The sequence below is a fragment of the Podarcis filfolensis genome, assembly GCF_964270895.1.
Source record: "Podarcis filfolensis genome assembly, chromosome: 2".
NCBI lineage: Eukaryota > Metazoa > Chordata > Lepidosauria > Squamata > Lacertidae > Podarcis > Podarcis filfolensis.
In genome coordinates this window covers 108,008,344-108,028,075 of record NC_139605.1, presented here as the reverse complement: position 1 = coordinate 108,028,075, position 19,732 = coordinate 108,008,344, and the positions used below count along the sequence as shown (strand labels likewise).

General features: G+C 43.5%; 1 protein-coding gene across 4 annotated transcripts in view; it reads right to left on the bottom strand.

Moving 5' to 3' along the window:
- The window catches only part of CA10 (carbonic anhydrase 10), a 354,321-nt gene that overhangs the window by 24,456 nt on the left and 310,133 nt on the right, over positions 1-19,732 (bottom strand). For all 4 annotated transcript variants that reach the window (XM_083598944.1, XM_083598945.1, XM_083598946.1 and 1 more), the window contains one exon: positions 2,172-2,267. In XM_083598944.1, the coding sequence (XP_083455070.1) occupies positions 2,172-2,267 (96 nt within the window). The remainder of the gene's footprint in view (positions 1-2,171; positions 2,268-19,732) is intronic.

Genomic DNA, 19,732 nt, shown 5'->3' with positions numbered 1-19,732 from the left:
ATTTTATATAGGAGTTAATCAGCACTTGACATTTTGACTTGGGTTTGGATGACACGGGAAAGCAATACGCGGTATCTTCTAGGAATTGTTCAGTACAAAAATCACATTCTCCACTAAGGAAGTCTTCAAAATTCATGAAGCAGCTATTCACACTGCCAACCGCCACCTCCCTCCAGCAGTGCGATTCTCTCTCTTTTCTAGAAACATATTGTTGGTACTGGCAGAAGGATAGGACTGGAACTGAGCAACCAAGAGACCTATTTTATTGGTCAGTCTTCTGTTGTTATGGAAGAAGCTCCAGTTGTGCCATACAGAGCTTTTCTACATAAATATATATTATATATATTTAAAAACAACCTCTCCAAAAGTTAAGAAACAATTTGCCAAGGGCAAACAGATCAAAGCATCACTTGGTCCTGCGGGATGATTTAATGTGATGAGAGAAAAAGGGATTCTACAGAAGAAGAAAAAATATTTGTGGAAAAATCATGCCTAATCATTGGCAGCCTGCAATGTGAGGGCTGAACAATCTGTTTGGCAGCACAATCAGATCTGCAAACCGGAGTGGCTGCGAACCAGCTGAAAAAGCAGTAGGGAGGAGGATTTGCTTAACCCTCCTCCGCCCACTGCTTTTCCTGCTAAACCCCTCTCCAAGTCACTGTTTCCCTTGCCATAGCAAACACAAATCTTAGAACCCATATTCGGGAGAGGAGATGGCTGGAGGGAGGGCAATTCAGGGGGAAGCAGTAGGCGAGGAAGGGTTAAACGCCTCCCCAACCCCCCTCCAGCTGTTTGGACGTGATTCAGAGTCCTACACTTGGTTCTTCTTGCCAAATATCCATGCTCAAATAATGTAACAAGAAGCACCTAGCCAGGTTCATTGGGAGTAGGTACGTTGGCCCTCAATGGTTAGTGGTCATACATTGCCATACATTCTGGTAAATCACTTCAGATACAGTGGCTGAATTTACTTCCAGAACTCTGTCCAGCAGGGAATTACAGCGAAGGTGGCACAGCAGCAAAGAATATTGCATTTAAAGTGGAAAATACTGTTGAATCATTGTATGGGCAGAGATATAAAGATCCTCTGATTTTATTTTTAAAGTGCAGCCTGCAATTGCCCCTTATGATGATTTCCACAATTTTCTTGCCTGTTACTCATCTGTTTGACATCATTCTCCTCCACCTGTTGGACTTATATGCAAAGGATTTAAAATCAGAATGTATATGTTCAGACGAATATATACATAACATATTCAAATATATGTTCAGACGAATATATACATAACATATTCAAATATATATTCATCCACTTTACTACAGAATATCTTTTTAAAGTTGCAAAACTGGGGACTGGGCAGTGGGTTGGTGATATCATGAGTGCTAACCAATAGGTACCTCTGGCTTCTTTTTTTAAAAAAATCAGAATGAAAACAAACAGGACGAGTTTCTCAGAGCTGACCCCAGAACACAAACATGTAGACATACAAATAAATGCTCTTCGAATATTATATCTGCCTTTACCCCAAGTTTCTGTACCCTGCCAAGTGAAGCATTGATTATTTACTGGGGCTTTAAGAACTCGAAGTAGTAATTCTGAATTTAATATGAAATCCCTTTTAGCATATACTGACATCCGGTGTGCATCAAACCAATATGGCCACAGAAACATCCACTCTAATACCTTATGTTAAAAAATGGGAGGGAAAGAGGATCAGATAAGCACAGAGGCAGTAACAGTGCAACCCTATCAATATCTATCTAGAAGTTCTTTTGAGTTCAATGGGGTACAGGACTGCAGCCTGAAAGAGGGCCATAGTGGATGTTCTAAAAGCATATTTGGAATTAAAACATCTCCATATGCTTTTGAAAAAATGGAAATGGTCTGTTGCAATTGAATTTCACACCGAGTACTGAGCCACAGTGATCATTTTTCATCCTAAGGTATGGTGCACAAAGCTACTGAAGTAATCTACCAGCTATTAAAGCAATCCACCAGCAATCTACTTAGGCTGCAACCCTGTAAACACCCGGGCCTTACTTTTGTGTTGATATGTATTGGGAATGCACTGGAAGAAGGTTTAAATACGAGCAGCCACCAATACTCCTAATTTCTTACAACCGTCTGAAAGGAATGTAACTCAACACAGATGAAATGGTAAGATACTTACTTTCATAAATATAGAAACTACCACCAAGCCATTGGGACTTTTTGCAGCTTCTGTAACATTTGTATACAACTCATGGTTATAGTGGATTAGTTGAACCTAAGGATAGAGGGGAAAGCAAATAATAAATACTGGAGAATCAAACCCGCTGCTGTCTTTCAAAACGACAAATATCCTTTTTAGAAATTCAGATTTGTTTGCAATGCGATCTCCTAACAAGCTTGTAAATTCATAATAGCACTCCCCCCCCCTTTCTCCTTTTATCCTGGAGATTTTGCAGCCCGCATAATTTTAATAATTGCAGTGACCATCTGGCTTGTACTGGCGCTGCACCAGTTGTTCCTCCTCTCTATTGTCAATAAGTGAATTTAACACATTAAGATGCAAAATGCACCACAGAGGTCGGCACTGTTCTGCGGCTTGCCGTAGCAATTTGCCGCCGTAGCCCAGGAGTGTGTCTGTTTTTCTGCATCCCAGTCTGCAAAGGATGGAGGGCTGGAGATGGGCCCTTGGCACAAGCATGAGAGGTAGAAGCTGGTGATTAAGGTTTGCAATAGCAACGCAGGATGAACAACTGAAAACAATGCTCAGAACTTGACCCAGACTTCAAAACTGTGCATAACAACCAGAGCTGTGCCACTTGTCACATGCCATGTGGAATACAACCCACCAATTGTCTCGCAGGAACTATGCTCTTTACATGGTTGCTGCCTGAGTCCACACACAATCCACATCCCCCCCCCCGACCCACCCAAAAACAAATACTCAGGGGACAGCTACCCTACAGGCCCCAATATACAGTGGTACCTCGGGTTACATATGCTTCAGGTTACATACGCTTCAGGCTACAGACTCCACTAACCCAGAAATACTACCTCGGGTTAAGAACTTTGCTTCAGGATGAGAACAGAAATCGTGCTCCAGCGGCACGGCAGCAGTAGGAGGCCCCATTAGCTAAAGTGGTGCTTTGGGTTAAGAACAGTTTCAGGTTAAGAACGGACCTCCGGAACGAATTAAGTACTTAACCTGAGGTACCACTGTATATTGAAACATGCAAAAGATCTCTTTGGTTCTCTGGGACGCAAATTATGCAGCAGTGATGTAAACCATGCAATTATTTTTGAATACAGAGATTCTCCACCATCCTCACCTTGGGGCAGTGACTGCCCATTAAACTAGGCTATGTGAAGATATATTGCATATGATAAACAGTACACTTTGGAGTAGGTTGCTGTATTTCGAAAAGTGAAGATCCAGGCAGAAAAGTTACTGAGCTTTTTTTGTTCGTTTTCTGCCAATTTCCAGACCCTGCTTGAGGCTGCAGTATTCTGGATATGTCTGGGAAATTTTGGACATATGGCAACCCAGCTTTAAAATACCTATAGGTTGCTAAAAGTGTGCAGGATTGTGGCAGAGAGACCTGAATCACTGGAATCCTTTAACTAGAAGTTCCTAGCCATCTACCTTTCAAATTGGTATTCTTCCTGTGCATATCTCCTGCCTTCTGCTTTCCCACCAAGATCTTTCATTTAAAACAAACCACTCTTCATTTTGTAAACCAAATTCTTCATTGCAAAGCCTTTTGGGGGAAAGGGGGTTGCCTTGCTTTCAACACAATAAAATCCATCGTGGTGAGTAACTGCTATCAGCACTACCAAGAAGCAAAGCCAGAACATACGAAGCACACGCTGTCAACCATTTGAGTGGGATTAAATATGTAGATTGTTAAATGGTAATTGCCTACAACTTGTGGGCACTACAGCAATGGATTCATCACAAAACATTGAGAAAAATTGAAGCTCTGGACGGAACAAAGAGGCAAACATATTTGTTAGGTTTCGAGCAAATGGGGCGAGAAAACAGACCAGGCGTTTTGAGAGGAGGCCTTGTTGACTGGCATTGTTATATCTTCATATATGGAGAAATAGACTGGAGCAGAACCCCCAACATTAAGATTATATACTTAATCTTATAAATCAGGACACAAATGACGCGACTTATCAATGTGGTTGTGGTCAGTGAAGTGGGGAGGCAGGTTGACGTTGCTCACCAGCCTTCTGGACACAGAGCATTGCTGCCAATTCCTGAGAAAGGCAAGATGAACGGAGTGGGGTGCAGTCCGGGCATGGCGGCACGAGCATCAGATGGGCTCTGCTGCCAGGTCTGCACCACCCCTTCCACTCCCCCTCTCCGGAAACAGCAGCGGCGAGTGGTGTCCACAAGGCAGGGGAGCAATGCTGCTCTGCCTGTGCCGCCCCCACCAACTGTTGTCGCTGGCATCCATCTGGCTTGAGGGACAATGGAGTGCACCTCCAGGGGTGAAGTCAAACTGCTGCATCAGCAGCACCCAAGTGACCTCCCTGGGATGCAAGCCTGGGCAGTGTGTATAATATAATAATAATAATAATAATAATAATAATAATAATAATAATAATAATTTATTTGTACCCCACCCATCTGGCTAGGTTTCCCCAGCCACTCTGGGCAGCTTCCAACAAAGATTAAAAATACATTAAAATGTCACACATTAAAAACTTCACTGAACAGGGCTGCCTTCAGATGTCTTCTAAATGTCAGGTAGCTATTTTTGACATCTGATGGGAGGACATTCCACAGGGCGGGCGCCACTACCGAAAAGGCCTTCTGCCTGGTTCCCTGTAGCTTAGCTTGTCGCAGTGAGGGAACCGCTAGAAGGCCCTCAGAGCTGGACCTCAGCATCCGGGCAGAACGATTGGGGTGGAGACGTTCCTTCAGGTATACTGGGCTGATGCCCTGTGTATGGAGGTCCTGGGTTGCCCAGATGATAAGACCCTCCCCACTTGGCCTCGCTGATGTGGTCCCAAAGGAAAACAGAGCAATACGTTTGGCACCAGCTTGGCTGCAGGAGTTGATGGCAGGAGGAGCGCAAGACGCCATCCAACCGTCTTAGCACTTCCACTCTGGAATTGTGTAGGGGCCCTTTATCTTTGGTTGTCTTGGGAAATCTGCAGCCCACCTTGTCATTCAAGGGCTTTCATTTATGCGTTTTTGGGACAGCTGAAATAACACTTTTGGTTCCAACTGGTCCAAGTTCACAAGCAAGAACCCCAAGCTTGAGGAGGCATCATTTGCAGCGTGCAATAAAACAGTGACAACGGCATGCAGTCCTGAAAGGCATCCGTCACTGTCTCTCGCAGTTCTGAGAGTCGATCCCAGCATCTCTGCCACACTGAACTCCTCTTGGACCATGTGTCCGCGTAGCAAAATCACCCCCTGGATCATGTGACTGGGTGGCGAACTGCTTTGTATCTGCTGCTTTTGGCTAGAGAAGTCTGACTGTGGCTTGAGTAGTGAAGAGAGCTATGTAGAACTTCAATTTAATTGCTAGAGACAGAAAAAGAATGTCTAAAGCAGGCAGATTTTAATAGGAAGGTCAACATGGTTGGTGCACTGTATTAATTTATCTTAGTTTATAACCCATCAGACGAGAAAAAGAATGCTTGACCTTTTTTTTAGCGTTTGACACAGTAGGTTATTTTTTCAAGCAAGCAAACAAACTAAACCGGACAGAAGTAAAAATGTCAAAGGCAATGAAGTCATCTACAGAGTTTTGACAGCCAGCAGAGCTGGAGGAAACATTAGTACAATCCTATTGTGGTCTGTCTTCTAAAGGGCCTTGTAAAGAATTAATGAGATTTCCCACTAAATGGTGACAAGAGGGCAGAGGCTCATTAGCCACGAGTTTATGATTTTATTGTACTTTTTTATTATTATAACATCTTAAGACTTCGGGATTGTGCCCCTGTTGGCATTTTTTTTGGACTCGGTAGCAAAGGGTTTCATCTTTATTTCCTAGCACTCACTCCAGAAGCCAAGGGCAGCCAAGGAGTTCAGGAAGAAAGAGGTGATGACCTTTGGCTTGCTGGATTTTCCCCTCTGCTAACTCTCAGAGATGGAGTTATCCATGTTGCTTCAAGGAAAGGAGCTGCGATTATAAGGCATAATGAGCCCAAAAGGGTTGTGGACAGAGTTCAGCTCCTGATTCTGTAATTGCAAGGTCGTCTGTGTAACAAACAAATGCTGGATGTGCACTCCTGAAAGAAGAGTTTGTGTGATCAACAGAATAAATTAATAATAATAATAATAATAATAATAATAATAATATTTATACCCTGCCCATCTGGCTGGGATTCCCCACGGCTACATTGAAGTCTAACAATGCTCATGAGAGCGGTTTTCACTGAGATGCTACTACAGTGGTACCGCGGGTTAAGAACTTAATTCGTTCTGGAGGTCTGTTCTTAACCTGAAACTGTTCTTAACCTGAGGTACCACTTTAGGTAATGGGGCCTCCCTCTGCTGCCGCACAATTTCTGTTCTCATCCTGAAGCAAAGTTCTTAACCCGAGGAACTATTTCTGGGTTAGCGGAGTCTGTAACCTGAAGCGTCTGTAACCCAAGGTACCACTGTACAGCTAATGGGACTGGGGCACACATTATGAGGGAAGCACGAGTTCCCAGCCCTGTGGTTTACAGCTCCCAAGAAGAGTATGAAGTAGTGGCCTCATGGGAGTCATGAGAACTTGACAGAGAGACATGAAGGACTATATTTGTCCCCTGTGCCTGAGGTTGCCCACCCCTGGTCTAAAGTCTGTACCACCTTTTACTGTTTGATTCAGTGACGATATTGTGCAGCATTTTCTGTGGTTGCTCTGAATCCATTTATTGGGAATCCAGTGTTCTAGGCCCAGCAAATTTGGATATGTGAATAGTTCCCAGGAACTGGGACATTTATATACAATGCAATTTATACAAAATGCTCTACCAATCTTTCAGCCCTTTCAACACCCCTGGGTTTTTCCATGGTCCCCCCATTCCCTCCTCTGAAAAGAGTACAACATAAGAATGCATGTTTGGGGCACAATATAACTGCATGTGAATGTCCAAGAAATTTAGTATGACCCACATGTCCTCTAGCCCTTCCTAGCTTGGAAAAGTTAATATAGTGAATGTAGTATTATGCAATCATATTAATGGAGGTATTTATGAGTAGGCAGTAAGTAATTATCCCCACTCCAGAGATGTTCCAAATAATTTATGTGATCAAGGTTTAACTAAATTGTGATCCACTTTGGCTCCCCAGATTGTAGGCTCCCGACTCTCCTACCCTTCTGTGTACTTAACTTCTTGTTGATTTTTGGCTGAATTAATTAAATACATCAGCCATTTTAATAATAAAATTGACTTAAAATCTCATGGCAAGTAGATTTAAACACCATTTATAATGAAAGGCCAACTACTTTAAATCAACTTAGCAGATGGGGATTGTAACAACTCCTATTTCATTACAGCTGGAGTAATTCATGGCATTAAAATGGATGTTAGTAAAATAAATGGGCCACAAGAGATGGGAGAGAGAGAGAGAGAGAGGAAAGGAAAAATCAGGATGCTGTGGTAATGGGGAAGTATAGGAACAAAGAGAATCATCTGTCTTTGATCTTATTCCTTCCTACTACCTTGGGTCAGAGAGGAAGAGAAAGGCTATTGAAAGAAGACAGACCAGGAACAAGAAGAAATGAAGGTTGTGGGAAGAAGAATCACTCAAAACGAAAGGGTGTGCGTTTTAGTATGTGAGAATGAAGGAATAGGGAGGGGCTGGACTATGTGGTAGGTTGCCTACAGCAGAGGAGGAAATTGTCCATAGAAAGACTCTCCTCCCTGAAAGAGAGGGGAGTGGTTGTGGGCGGGAGCCCGAGCACCGCCCAGCAGGGGGCGTTGCCCCCTGCCTCCAGCTCACCTGGCTGGCGCTCACGCCCCCCCGATGGCCACCCAACCAGGTGCCATGGAGGGGGCGTGTTCAGCAGCCTTGTTGCTGCAGTGTCAGCCTCTCCCTGGCCTCATTCCTCATCTCATCGTCGTGGTAGGTTGCCTACAGCAGAGGAGGAAATTGTCCATAGAACTAGGAGTTTTGGTGCACAGATGATCAATCTGTGTGATGTAATCCATTGGTACAGTCAAATGCAACATTCCTTATTTCCCTAGAGTGGGCACAGGAAGGGGGTCATCCAGTCAGTGTAACTTCCTATTCCACTGGTCTGGAGCTTCTCCCCCTGCATGTGACCTGGGAGATGGGCATGGCTTGGCTGACTCCATAAAAGAGCCGAGTCATGCAGCCATTTTCTCACTTGCAGTCTTGTTGTTTTTCCCCTGCAGCCATTTTGTGTTATCTTAATGTAATTTTGCTGTCTGCTGTCTCTCAGCCAGCAGCACATGGGTTCAGTCTCCATATGAGATGAACTCACAGTTTCTTTATAACAATAATAACATTTTTTTATTTATACCCCACCCTCCCCAGCCAAGATGGCTAACACCAGGTATAAAAACAATTAACTAAAATACAACTTAAAAACAAGATTAAAATACAACATTAAAATGCAGCCTCATTTCAGTAGAAACTCAAATCAAAAACTTTTTGGGGGATGAAAACGTCAAATCTTCACCAAGGCCAACTATCCAGACTGGTCCTACGTGGGCCAGAAAAAAGCCAGGGAAGTCCCCAAACAGGAGTTCCATCACAGAAGGAGAAAGGAAAAAGGAAAGAGGGGGAGGGGATCAAGTTGATTCCAAGCCAAAGGCCAGGCGGAACAACTCTGTCTTACAGGTCCTATGGAAAGAAATCAGATCCTGATTTATGTAATCGCTAAGTAAAGCCTGCCTTTCAGGGATCATATCGTGAACTGAAATGTGAGTAAACTTTTCGTTACTTTACTCAGAAAGACTCTTTATTCTTTTAAGAGGGATCAAAGGGGACACCAGGAAATAATCTTAAGTAAGAGATTCAAAGAAATCTGCAAACTAGCTTCCAGGGAATCTGCTCTGCTGCATCACTTACTAGTGTGAGTGAAGGAAGCATAAAACTTATTCAATATATCCTTGCCTACAATCCTTAACATTCCCACACAAGCTACTGGGAAATTATCTAGGACCAGTTGGTATGTGTGGCAAGCCAACCATTTGGACCCTGAGTTTTTGTTCCATCTCGACATAAACCCAATATATTTCATGCAGTGGGCATTTCACCAGATGAAGGTGGAGAAACAAGTCTAAGAGCTCTGAAACGGCAAACCTTTGAGTTCTCAGCCTAAAATGACTTTTAAGACCCCCAAGGCCTCATAGCAAGAAGGGCCTGTGGTAACTTAAGTGGAATGCATGCTCAGTGCAGGGCAATTCCCTTCTGGAACATCCTGACCACCCTTGGCTGGTCAGTCTTGACTACTGGGTCTCAAACGGACTTAATGAGCTGACGAATGGCGATTCACTGAAATTCAAGAATGGCAGAGCTGCTTCATAAGATCATCCCTGCTGGATCAAGCCAATGACCCATCTCATCCAGCAACCTGTTCTCACAGGGGTCAAGCAGTTGCCTACAGAAAACCCTCAGGCAGCACCTGACCACAACACCACTCTCCCCATCTGTGCTTTCCAGCAACTGGTATTTAAGTGCATTGCTGCCTCTGACCGTGGAGGCAAAGTATAGCCATTGTGTGGCAAGTAGCCAAAGTTGCAAGCCCACAAACTCTAGCGGGTGCAGAATGCTGCAGTGAGGCTCCTCACGGGGTCCCTGCCATGGGAGCATATTCACCCAGTGCTTTACCAGTTGCACTGGCTCCCGGTGGAGTATAGGCTCATGGTTCAAGGTGCTGGTTTTGACCTTCAAAGCCCTTTGTGGCTTAAGGCCCTCATATCTACGGGACCGCCTATCCTTGTATGCCCCGCAGAGGACCTTAAAGTCCATGAACAACCATAGTTTAGAGGTCCCAGGCCCTAAGGAAGTCAGACTATCCTCTACCAGGGCCAGGGCCTTTTCAGTGATGGCTCCGACCTGGTGGAATGCTCTGTCCCATGAGACTAGGGCCCTACAGGATTTAACCTCCTTCCGTCGGGCCTGTAAGACAGAGCTATTCCGCCTGGCCTTTAATCTGAATTCAGCCTGATCTTTTATTTCCCTTCCCTCCCCCGCCCCTTTTATGAAGATCACCTGCTCTGAGACACCACAGCTAATTCTCCCCTGGCCTCCTTGCTGGCCCAAGTAGAACCAATTAAGCCAGCTAGCCCTGGGGATTATCTAATGCTAATTTCCCCTAAATTGATTTTTGAATTTTATTGTTATTCATGTTTTTATACTGTATTTTATGCTGCTTTTATAATTTCAGTGTTTTAAATTTGTTGTTAGCTGCCCTGAGCCCGGTTTTTGAATTGGGAAGGGCGGGGTATAAATAAAAAATTATTATTTTATTATTATTGATAACACTTCACTTCACTGCAAAGTAAAGATAATAAGAAGGTACACAAAAAGAAGGGACATTTTATCATATGTTGTGGAAATGTAAGGTAGTAAAAGAATTTTGGGAAATGATATATGAGCTGAAAAAAATGTTTAAAACAACTTTTTCTAAAAATAACCTGAAGCCTAGGTGCCGAAAATATTATTTATGTATGCAACCACGGCTGCGCGGATGTTATTGGCTCAGAGGTGGAAAGAAGATAAAGTCCCTACCAGAGAAAAATGGCAGATGAAGTTGATGGATTATGCCAAAATGGCAAAAATGACCAGAAGAATCAGAAATCAGGGAGACCAAAATTTTAATAAGGAATGGGGAAAATTTATAATTTACCTTAAAAAAAACATTGCAAACAGTTAAAATCGTTAGTAGAATTGGAATTTGCACTTGTATTTTAATGGTGAATTTTGGACACAATGGAGAGGTAAAAGATTTGGATTATCATAAAAGATGCAGGACGAAATGATTAACAATAGGACCCACAAAGAGAAGGAGGGAAGTACATGGGAATTTATGGAATTCTCTTTTTGTTTTGTTTGACAATTGTTTGTAAATTTGAAAATTAAATTAAAAAATAAAATAAAATAAAAGCTGCTCTGCCACCTTCTGGAGAAACAGTAGAGATATTAATGGACTAGTGAAACTTGTGTTAACTACAGATTGGCTTTTAAGTCTTTAATTTTTTTATTCAGTCTGCCATACTGTAATGGTTATAGGGGTTGCTCGTGCGTAAGTTGCCGCCACTCCTGGCTAGGTTCCCTGGTTAAACCTTTTCTGTCTGGACAGCCCTTCACTTCGTGGCTGTTTCAGTCGCTAGCAGAATCCGTCAGTGGGCGTTTCTTGAACCTCTTCCAGCATAGAAGTTCTTTGATGCCAAGTCTCCGCCTACTCTCCCTGCGCGGAAGTCTGGGTGTGGGCAGCGGAGGACCCGTGCTCTCCCCGCTGGTCTCCGGCGAGGAGTCCTGGAGCCCCCTCGCCGATTCCCCCATCTGCCCCCCTTTATCCCTGGTGTTACGCTGATTTCCTTCCCCAGCCGATGAGCTGCCTCTCTCCCTGCTAGGCCCTTCTCCAGCATTGCTTGGGAGCCTTGCCTCCGCCTCTGGCTCCGAGGGCAGTTCCCTGACACATACATTTTAGCATCGCTCCCTTGCCACTGTGTTTTACCGTCAGGTTCTTGATTTTAAGCACAAAGGCAGAGCATGTGATGGTGAGTAATTTCTCCTACTCATGGGGCACCCTTTCTGTATCTCCTCCTTTTATCTAATTGACATGTAAATTCAGGCCAGGGATACTGCAGCCAGAGTCCTCTGTGGGCCATGAGGAATCTGACATGTGGTCCTAGGAACCTGTCAGACAAGAGACAGTAAGAAATGACCCTTGTTAGTACCTCAGGTGTTTCGGCCTTTGAGTTGTGGATACAGGCGAACTAATGCCAGTGTACTTGAAGAAGCAAAGATCACCAGTGTCAAAGCAATGATTCTTCAACATCAACTTCATTGGACTGGTCATGTTGTATGGATGCCTGATCATCGTCTTCCAAAGCAACTACTCTATTCCAAACTTAAAAATGGAAAGCGTAATGCTGGTGGTCAACGAAAGAGGTTTAAAGACTCCCAAGGAAAATCTAAAAAAAGGTAGTATAAACACCGACAACTGGGAAACACTGGCCTGTGAGTGTTCCAATTGGAGAACAGTCTTTACCAAAGGTGTCACGGGCTTTGAAGACGCTCAAACTCAGGACAAAAGGGAGAAACGTGCTAAGAGAAAGGCACATTTGGCAAATCCACACCGTGATCAACTCCTGCCCAGAATCCTATGTCCCCACTGTGGAAGGACATGTGGATCCAGAATTGGCCTCCACAGTCACTTACGGACTCAATGTTAAGACCGTGTTCATGGAAGACAATCTTACTCGGCTTTGAGTGATCACCAAAGAAGACTGGCTCGAACTCTTCCCACCCCAGTTGGGAGAAAATCCATTTGTATGTGCCCTTGATGGCTGTTCTGTTTCAAAGTATTTTTATAGTGTGTGTGTGTGTGGGGGGGGAATACAGCTCCATGATTGGTTCCTCAGCTTAGCACAAAAAAACAAACAAACCAGCCTTTGTTGGGCAATCAGAAAGCGATTTCTGTGTTTTCCTTCTTTTCGTAAAACAGGTATTAGCATTTGAAATAAATATCTTTAAAAGATCCTGCAAGGCTGCTTTGCTTTGTAGAGTCACCTCAAGAGCTCTGTCTAAATGGCTTGAGACCCAACGCTTGGTTTATCATCAATCTTCCCTGCTGTTCCTAACACAGCTATGATCAGTGGAGACACTCAGCCTGACAAATGCTTGATTTAAAAGAGAAGACGCTGGTGGCAAAGTGTGCTCTGCCTCGAGGTCGCTTGTTTGTCTCAATATAGTTTGTATTAACAGTAAGTGCCTTGACAGGTATGTCTATTATTGGGAGAATGCCTCTGGTTATTAAATTGATGCATTTTAAACTACGTACGGTAGAGTCTGAATCATGCATTTAAACCTGGGTCTCTGCATGTTAACTGCGGGGTGAAGTCTGGGCATTCAAAAATCTTGCACAGGAGTTTGAGGCCTCTGTGCCCCACTCCCTCCCTCTTTTTATTATTATTTATTAAATTTGTATAGCACCCTATACTCGCAGGTCTCAGGGCAGTTACAACATAAAATCACAAAATACATAATAAAAACAAAAAAACAACAACCCCCCTCTCGTTCACCTCTGCGTATTAACTTCTCCTTGTCTCTCTCTGGCTACAAATGGATACACAGTGGTACCTAGGGTTAAGTACTTAATTCATTCCGGAGGTCCATTTTTAACTTGAAACTGTTCTTAACCTGAAGCACCACTTTAGCTAATGGGGCCTGCCGCTGCCGCGCACGATTTCTGTTCTCATCCTGAAGCAAAGTTCTTAACCTGAAGCACTATTTCTGGGTTAGCAGAGTCTGTAACCTGAGGCGTATGTAACCTGAAGCGTATGTAACCCGAGGTACCACTGTACTTCTATAAATTGGTTGCCAACATAAGTGCAAGAGACTATCTAGGTTGCTTTGTCTGATCACACTGTTCTTCAAGACCTAATGCTGGTTATGGGGTCTCCAGAGCTGGAGGTGGCATTATGTCCCCCGATCCTGAGGGTGAGGTCTCAGGGGCTGAATCTACACATACATATTTTAAAAATGCTGTGAAAATGCTTTTTTTAAAAAAAGTTTTGAAATATATATGGAATTTGCCATTAGCTCACTAGCACCATCTTGTGTCACATTGATATAATGCACTTAAAACGTTCTATTTGCAGCTGTGTAGCTGAGCCCAGGCATTCCATCTGGTTGTCCCTTTATTCCCCATGTCTTGCTCATGCTGTGGTCCATGATTTCTCAGGAGGAGTCCTTGTCTACTTCCATCTCTGAAAGCCATGACAGGTCTTGACAGTTTATTGGGGGTATCCAGACCATAAGGAAGTCTCTGAACCATGACAACGGTTGAGACACAATTCTGGCCAGCTGTTTAAATTGCTGAATGAACATTTTATACATTTGTGCCAGTGCATTTAGGAGTATGGAGTGGAGGTGAGAAAAATCACATGGACACTAGTCTGAAATGTGAACCTCATCTCAGAACTTGCACCTTATCCCTTACCTAGCTTGGAGGTTTCTGAGGCGTACAGAACTGAGAACCTGAAAATATGGATACCTGCTGGATAAATAAGTTCCTTCCAGTATGGAATATCTTAGGGAGCGGGAACTAGTCATTTTTACTTAGTAAACTCTGAAACACCATATGCATTAATGGTATATTACTATTATAACTAAAAGGGACGCGGGTGGCGCTGTAGGTTAAACCACAGAGCCTAGGACTTGCCGATCAGAAGGTCGGCGGTTCGAATCCCCGCGACGGGGTGAGCTCCCATTGCTCGGTCCCAGCTCTTGCCAACCTAGCAGTTTGAAAGCACGACAAAGTGCAAGTAGATAAATAGGTACCGCTCTGGCGGGAAGGTAAACGGCGTTTCTGTGCACTGCTCTGGTTCGCCAGAAGCGGCTTAGTCATGCTGGCCACATGACCCGGAAGCTGTACGCCGGCTCCCTCAGCCAATAAAGCGAGATGAGCAACCCCAGAGTTGGTCACGACTGGACCTAATGGTCAAGGGTCCCTTTACCTTTACTATTATAACTACAACCACTGTTAGGGCACCAATCATTTTAGCAAGTCCTTGCGAATATTAGTTTGAACTTCATTTGTATAACAACTACTGCACATTTTCAATGGAGAATTAGAAAGAGCAGATTATAGCTATAGAGAGTTTCAAACCCCCCCCCCCCATAATTTAGCGCCAAGAACATTGTTTACAGTGAAGACTGCAGAGAAAAATCCCCTTTCAGTTCTGGTTTTGAGCTTCCAAGCCCTTGTTATAAGCTATTGATTTTCTTCGGAAGATTCCCTTTGTAAGATTAATTTGCCACAGAACAACTGAGCCTTCTTTGCTTCCCTTGAGGAAGAAAGCCTCTTTTTTGTTCTTTCTTTCAGGGAGAGGGTTAGAATTAAGATTAATTACTCTTATTTTAGCTGACAATCCCCCCCTCCCCCAAATCAGAATGCATCCTGGTTCCATCTCCAAAGACTGCATGTTTGAGACACAGCAGTTTTGAGCAATCCAAATATAGAGGAGTCTTACTAAGAGTAATCTATATTATGGTTTTTCCTATTTCTAAAGCAAGAATTCAGCAGGTCAGTAAGGGGAAACTCTCATTCTGTAGCAAAGCAGCATAGTTCTGGCTAGCAACAGAAACAAAATTTGGAAAATGACAGTGGAAAATGGTGCCTAACGGAAGGTGGAAACTGATAGAGGCTTTAAAAAAAGGGGGGGGTGAAGATGAATACATGATGTCTCTGACGTCCCTATTCATTTCCTTTGCCTCTGGCCAAACAGCTTTGTAGATGTTTGAACAGCTACAAAAAGCCATGATTGGAGATGATATTATGATGAGTCCAGGGCTCCCCCCCCCAGCTGGAACTCACTGGAACTCAGTTCTGGCACCTCTCAGGTTGATGCCATTGCAAGAGAACATGGCGAGTTCCAGCCCCTCTTTTTCTAGAAAAATGCCACTGAATGAATCTAAACACAAAGGGCGATTTTGCTTCCATCTGAAATAACTACATTATCCGTCTCTCACTCTACCAACAAACCAGCTGAACTGAGAGTGATTCGCATAATGGACTGGGACCTGGAAGACCATGGTTCAAAATCCCACTTGGCAATGAAGCTGATTGGTGACCTCAGACTGGCCATTATCCCTCAGCCTAACCTACCTCACAGGGTGGTTGTAGAAACAAACTACAGAGTGAGAAAGAATATAGGCCATCTTGTGTTTCTTGAAGAAAAGGTGGGATATAAATGTATACCTGAAGGAGCATCTCTACCCCCATTGTTCAGCCCGGACACTGAGATCCAGCGCCAAGGGCCTTCTGGCGGTTCCCTCATTAGGAGAAGAGAGGTTACAGGGAACCAAACAGAGGGCCTTCTCGGTAGTGGCACCTGTCCTGTGGAACGCCCTCCCTTCAGATGTGAAGGAAATAAGCAGCTATCTTATCTTTAAAAGACATCTGAAGGCAGCCCTGTTTAGGGAAGTTTTTAATATTTGATGCTGTATTGTTTTTAACACTTGATTGGGAGCCGCCCAGAGTGGCTGGAGAAACTCAGCCAGATGGGTGGGGTATAAATAATAAAATATTGTTGTTATTATTATTATTATTATTATTATTATTATTATTATTATTAGGCCCTTTCTGTTGTAGTCTTGTCTACTGAGCAACAATGTGCAAAGCTCAGAGGAGTGGGAGGCCGGCCAACCAGAAGAGTCTTTGAGGTGTACTTGCCTCGAGGCAGAATCAGGTCCAGTCCTAGGGTTGGGCAAACAGCAATCCACATGGTCAGTCTGTCCAGGGGTCAGGGAATCCAGTGATCATGGGGTCAAGTGTCACGACGAGCCGGAAACAGCGAGGTAGGATCAGGAACTACAAGCATTCTTACCAGTATCTGACTGCTGCTGGAAGCTCTGCTTAAGAAGGCTGAAGCCAGCTGGTTCTCATCAATGCCTCCTCCTCTGTATCATTGAAGGCTGATCAGCTGCAGGTGGAGTCACTTCACCTTCTCCCCCTTCAGGCTGCTGTTCAGCAGGTGAAGCTGACTCCTGGCCCATGACAAAATTTGCCCCTTGCAAATTATCTTCTATCCCAAATTGGTGTTATAAGCAAACCACAGGGCTGGGAACTCATGCTTGCCTCATAACAGAATAAAGTTCCATTGCTGTCAGACAGAGAGCATAGCTATTGCAAAGCACACAAGGGGTCCTGGTTCAATTCCTAGTTTCTCCAGCCAGAAGGACCAGGTGGCAGGGATAGGCTTCAGACCCCAGAAAGCTGCTGTCCAGAAGGTTATATGTAGGCAGAGTCTCCGTCTGCTTGCTTGCAGCTCGGATGGGGGAGATACATAAGCCTCTCTGTTGTGGCAACTGCCTCATTGGGAACTCTCTCATTGCATACCTAGGGGGTAGCTGAGAGACGTAGGACTGATGGACATGTCATCTCCTAACTTGTAAGTGTACTTTTGACAATGAAGAGTAAATTCCTCACTCTGGACATTCTTGCCTGACAGCGATGTGACCAAACAGATGGCCAAATAGTTTGATAAGGCAAAAGACAGCTTTCACTGCTGTATTTCCCATTGGAAATGAACAGCTAAACAAAAGTTTTTCACTGAAAACTGATCATTTCTCTCAGACAGAAAGAAACAAAACCATTGTTTGAAATCTCTCCTTCCCATGCTATTTGGAAAAGTTTACCGATCCTTTCAAAAACTGAAAGAAATACTGTCATTTAATGAGAAGGCTCACCACACAACTGTTTCACAAACATTTTAATTATTATTATTATTATTATTATTATTATTATTATTACTATTACTATTATTATTACTATTATTTTATTGTTGTTGTTTTGTTGTTGTTGTTATTGTTATTATTATTTATTATTATTTTAAAAAGAAATGTGTAATAGGTTGCATTAGGACTTCTTTTTTTAAAGTTCTTCAAGGCTGTTTGCTTTCCCCCTTGAGTGCTGGAGCACACGTGAACCATGTTTTGTTTTGAAGCAATGACATTCTTGCTGCAGCAAGAATTATAATGCAATTCCCAGGAGATGTAAACAGATGAGCCAAGCCAGTGGGAAAAACACAAAACAAAGAGTTTGATTTAGTTGGAAATCCCTCCCTCCCTTCTAAATACAGCGGTTAGTTAATTCTGGTTCAGATATTAATAATTTCTTTACATGATGCATCCTGACTGTGCCCCTATTTTACACCGCCCCCAGTGTCAGTGGGATCCCTCATCAGGACCCAAAGCATTTCATGGATGGAAAGAACCTTTCTGCTGCTAAAAGCCTGGATCCAGCCCAACTTGTTGAAATTGCAAGAGCAAGAATACGATGCTTTTTTTTTTTTAATCATCTTGGAAGTTCAGAGCTGAGATTTGAATCGGGCATTTGTGTGATGCACAAACGTAAGCTATAGGACTTTAGAGGTGTTCAGGTACTAAAGAAACTACCAGCTGGTTGTTGTTTCTCAGTGTTTTAATTTAGTAAACCACTCTGCAACCAAGTGTGGTGAAGGCCAGCACACACCTATCACGGCATTCTGCAGAAGGGGGCAACCTGAAGGCACCATCCTATCATGTTTTCTGTGTCAGTTTGCATTTCTCAGTGCAGAAAGCATTGATCTGATGTGTAGAAATCCTTCCTATTCTAATTATTTCAAAACAAAATTTTTTTTTCCTTCCAGTAGCACCTTAAAGACCAACTAAGTTAGTTCTTGGTATGAGCTTTCGTGTGCATGCACACTTCTTCGTGTATCTGAAGAAGTGTGCATGCACACGAAAGCTCATACCAAGAACTAACTTAGTTGGTCTTTAAGGTGCTACTGGAAGGAAATTTTTTTTTTTTTGTTTTGACTATGGCAGACCAACACGGCTACCTATCTGTAATTATTTCAAGATGGTTCTGGAAGTTTCTGTGTGTGAAAGAAACAAGCAGAAGGTTCATGATGTTTGGGTTATTCAGAGAAGCTGAGCACAGCTGGCTTAAACTGGTTCTGTTATCTCTTCTGTCAAGGTCATGGTGACTATAAAAGTAAGGCCAGAAGGAGCCTGGGTTTCACTTTTCTCTTTCTATCTCTTTTCCTTCTGGTGTGGTGTTCTGTATATCGTGTTAAGGTTTAGTCTTATTATAAGTTATTGTAAGTTTAATTTAAGTCTGCTGCAACTGGATTTCCTGTGGACAGTGCATAGCTGTCAACTTTTTCCTTTTTTAAAGGGAAATTCCCTTATTCCGAATAGGATTCCTCGCAAGAAAAGGGAAAAGTTGACAGCTATGGGACAGTGCCAATCCTGAATGTATTGGATTTGTGACCATTATGCTCATTTGCCTTCAGTAGCAGTAAAACTCTGCTGGATGAAGTATCAATTGCCTCTGGTCTATTTTTTTTGGGGGGGGGGAATCCTGCAACATGTTTAAGTTTTTACTCTGCTAACTATACACTTGAATCTGCTCTGGATCAATATTGAGTAGAATTCCATGACAGTCTGCTCCACATGATGTTGGAATTGAACCTTTGGTGTGGCAGCACCTTCCTTTTGGAACTTCCTCCTACTTGCTTTGTTGTTGTTGTTGTTGTTTAGTCATTTAGTCGTGTCCGACTCTTCGTGACCCCATGGACCAGAGCACGCCACGCCAGAGCACTTCCGTTTTCCACTGCCTCCCGCAGTTTGGTCAAACTCATGCTGGTAGCTTCGAGAACCCTGTCCAACCATCTCGTCCTCTGTCGTCCCCTTCTCCTTGTGCCCTCCATCTTTCCCAACATCAGGGACTTTTCCAGGGAGTCTTCTCTTCTCGTGAGGTGGCCAAAGTATTGGAGCCTCAGCTTCAGGATCTGTCCTTCCAGTGAGCACTCAGGGCTGATTTCCTTAAGAATGGAGAGGTTTGATCTTCTTGCAGTCCATGGGACTCTCAAGAGTCTCCTCCAGCACCATAATTCAAAAGCATCAATTCTTTGACGATCAGCCTTCTTTATGGTCCATCTCTCACTTCCATACATCACTACTGGGAAAACCATAGCTTTTGGTCAAAACTCTCCACTATGACCTGTCCATCTTGGGTGCCCTGCATGGCATAGTTCATAACT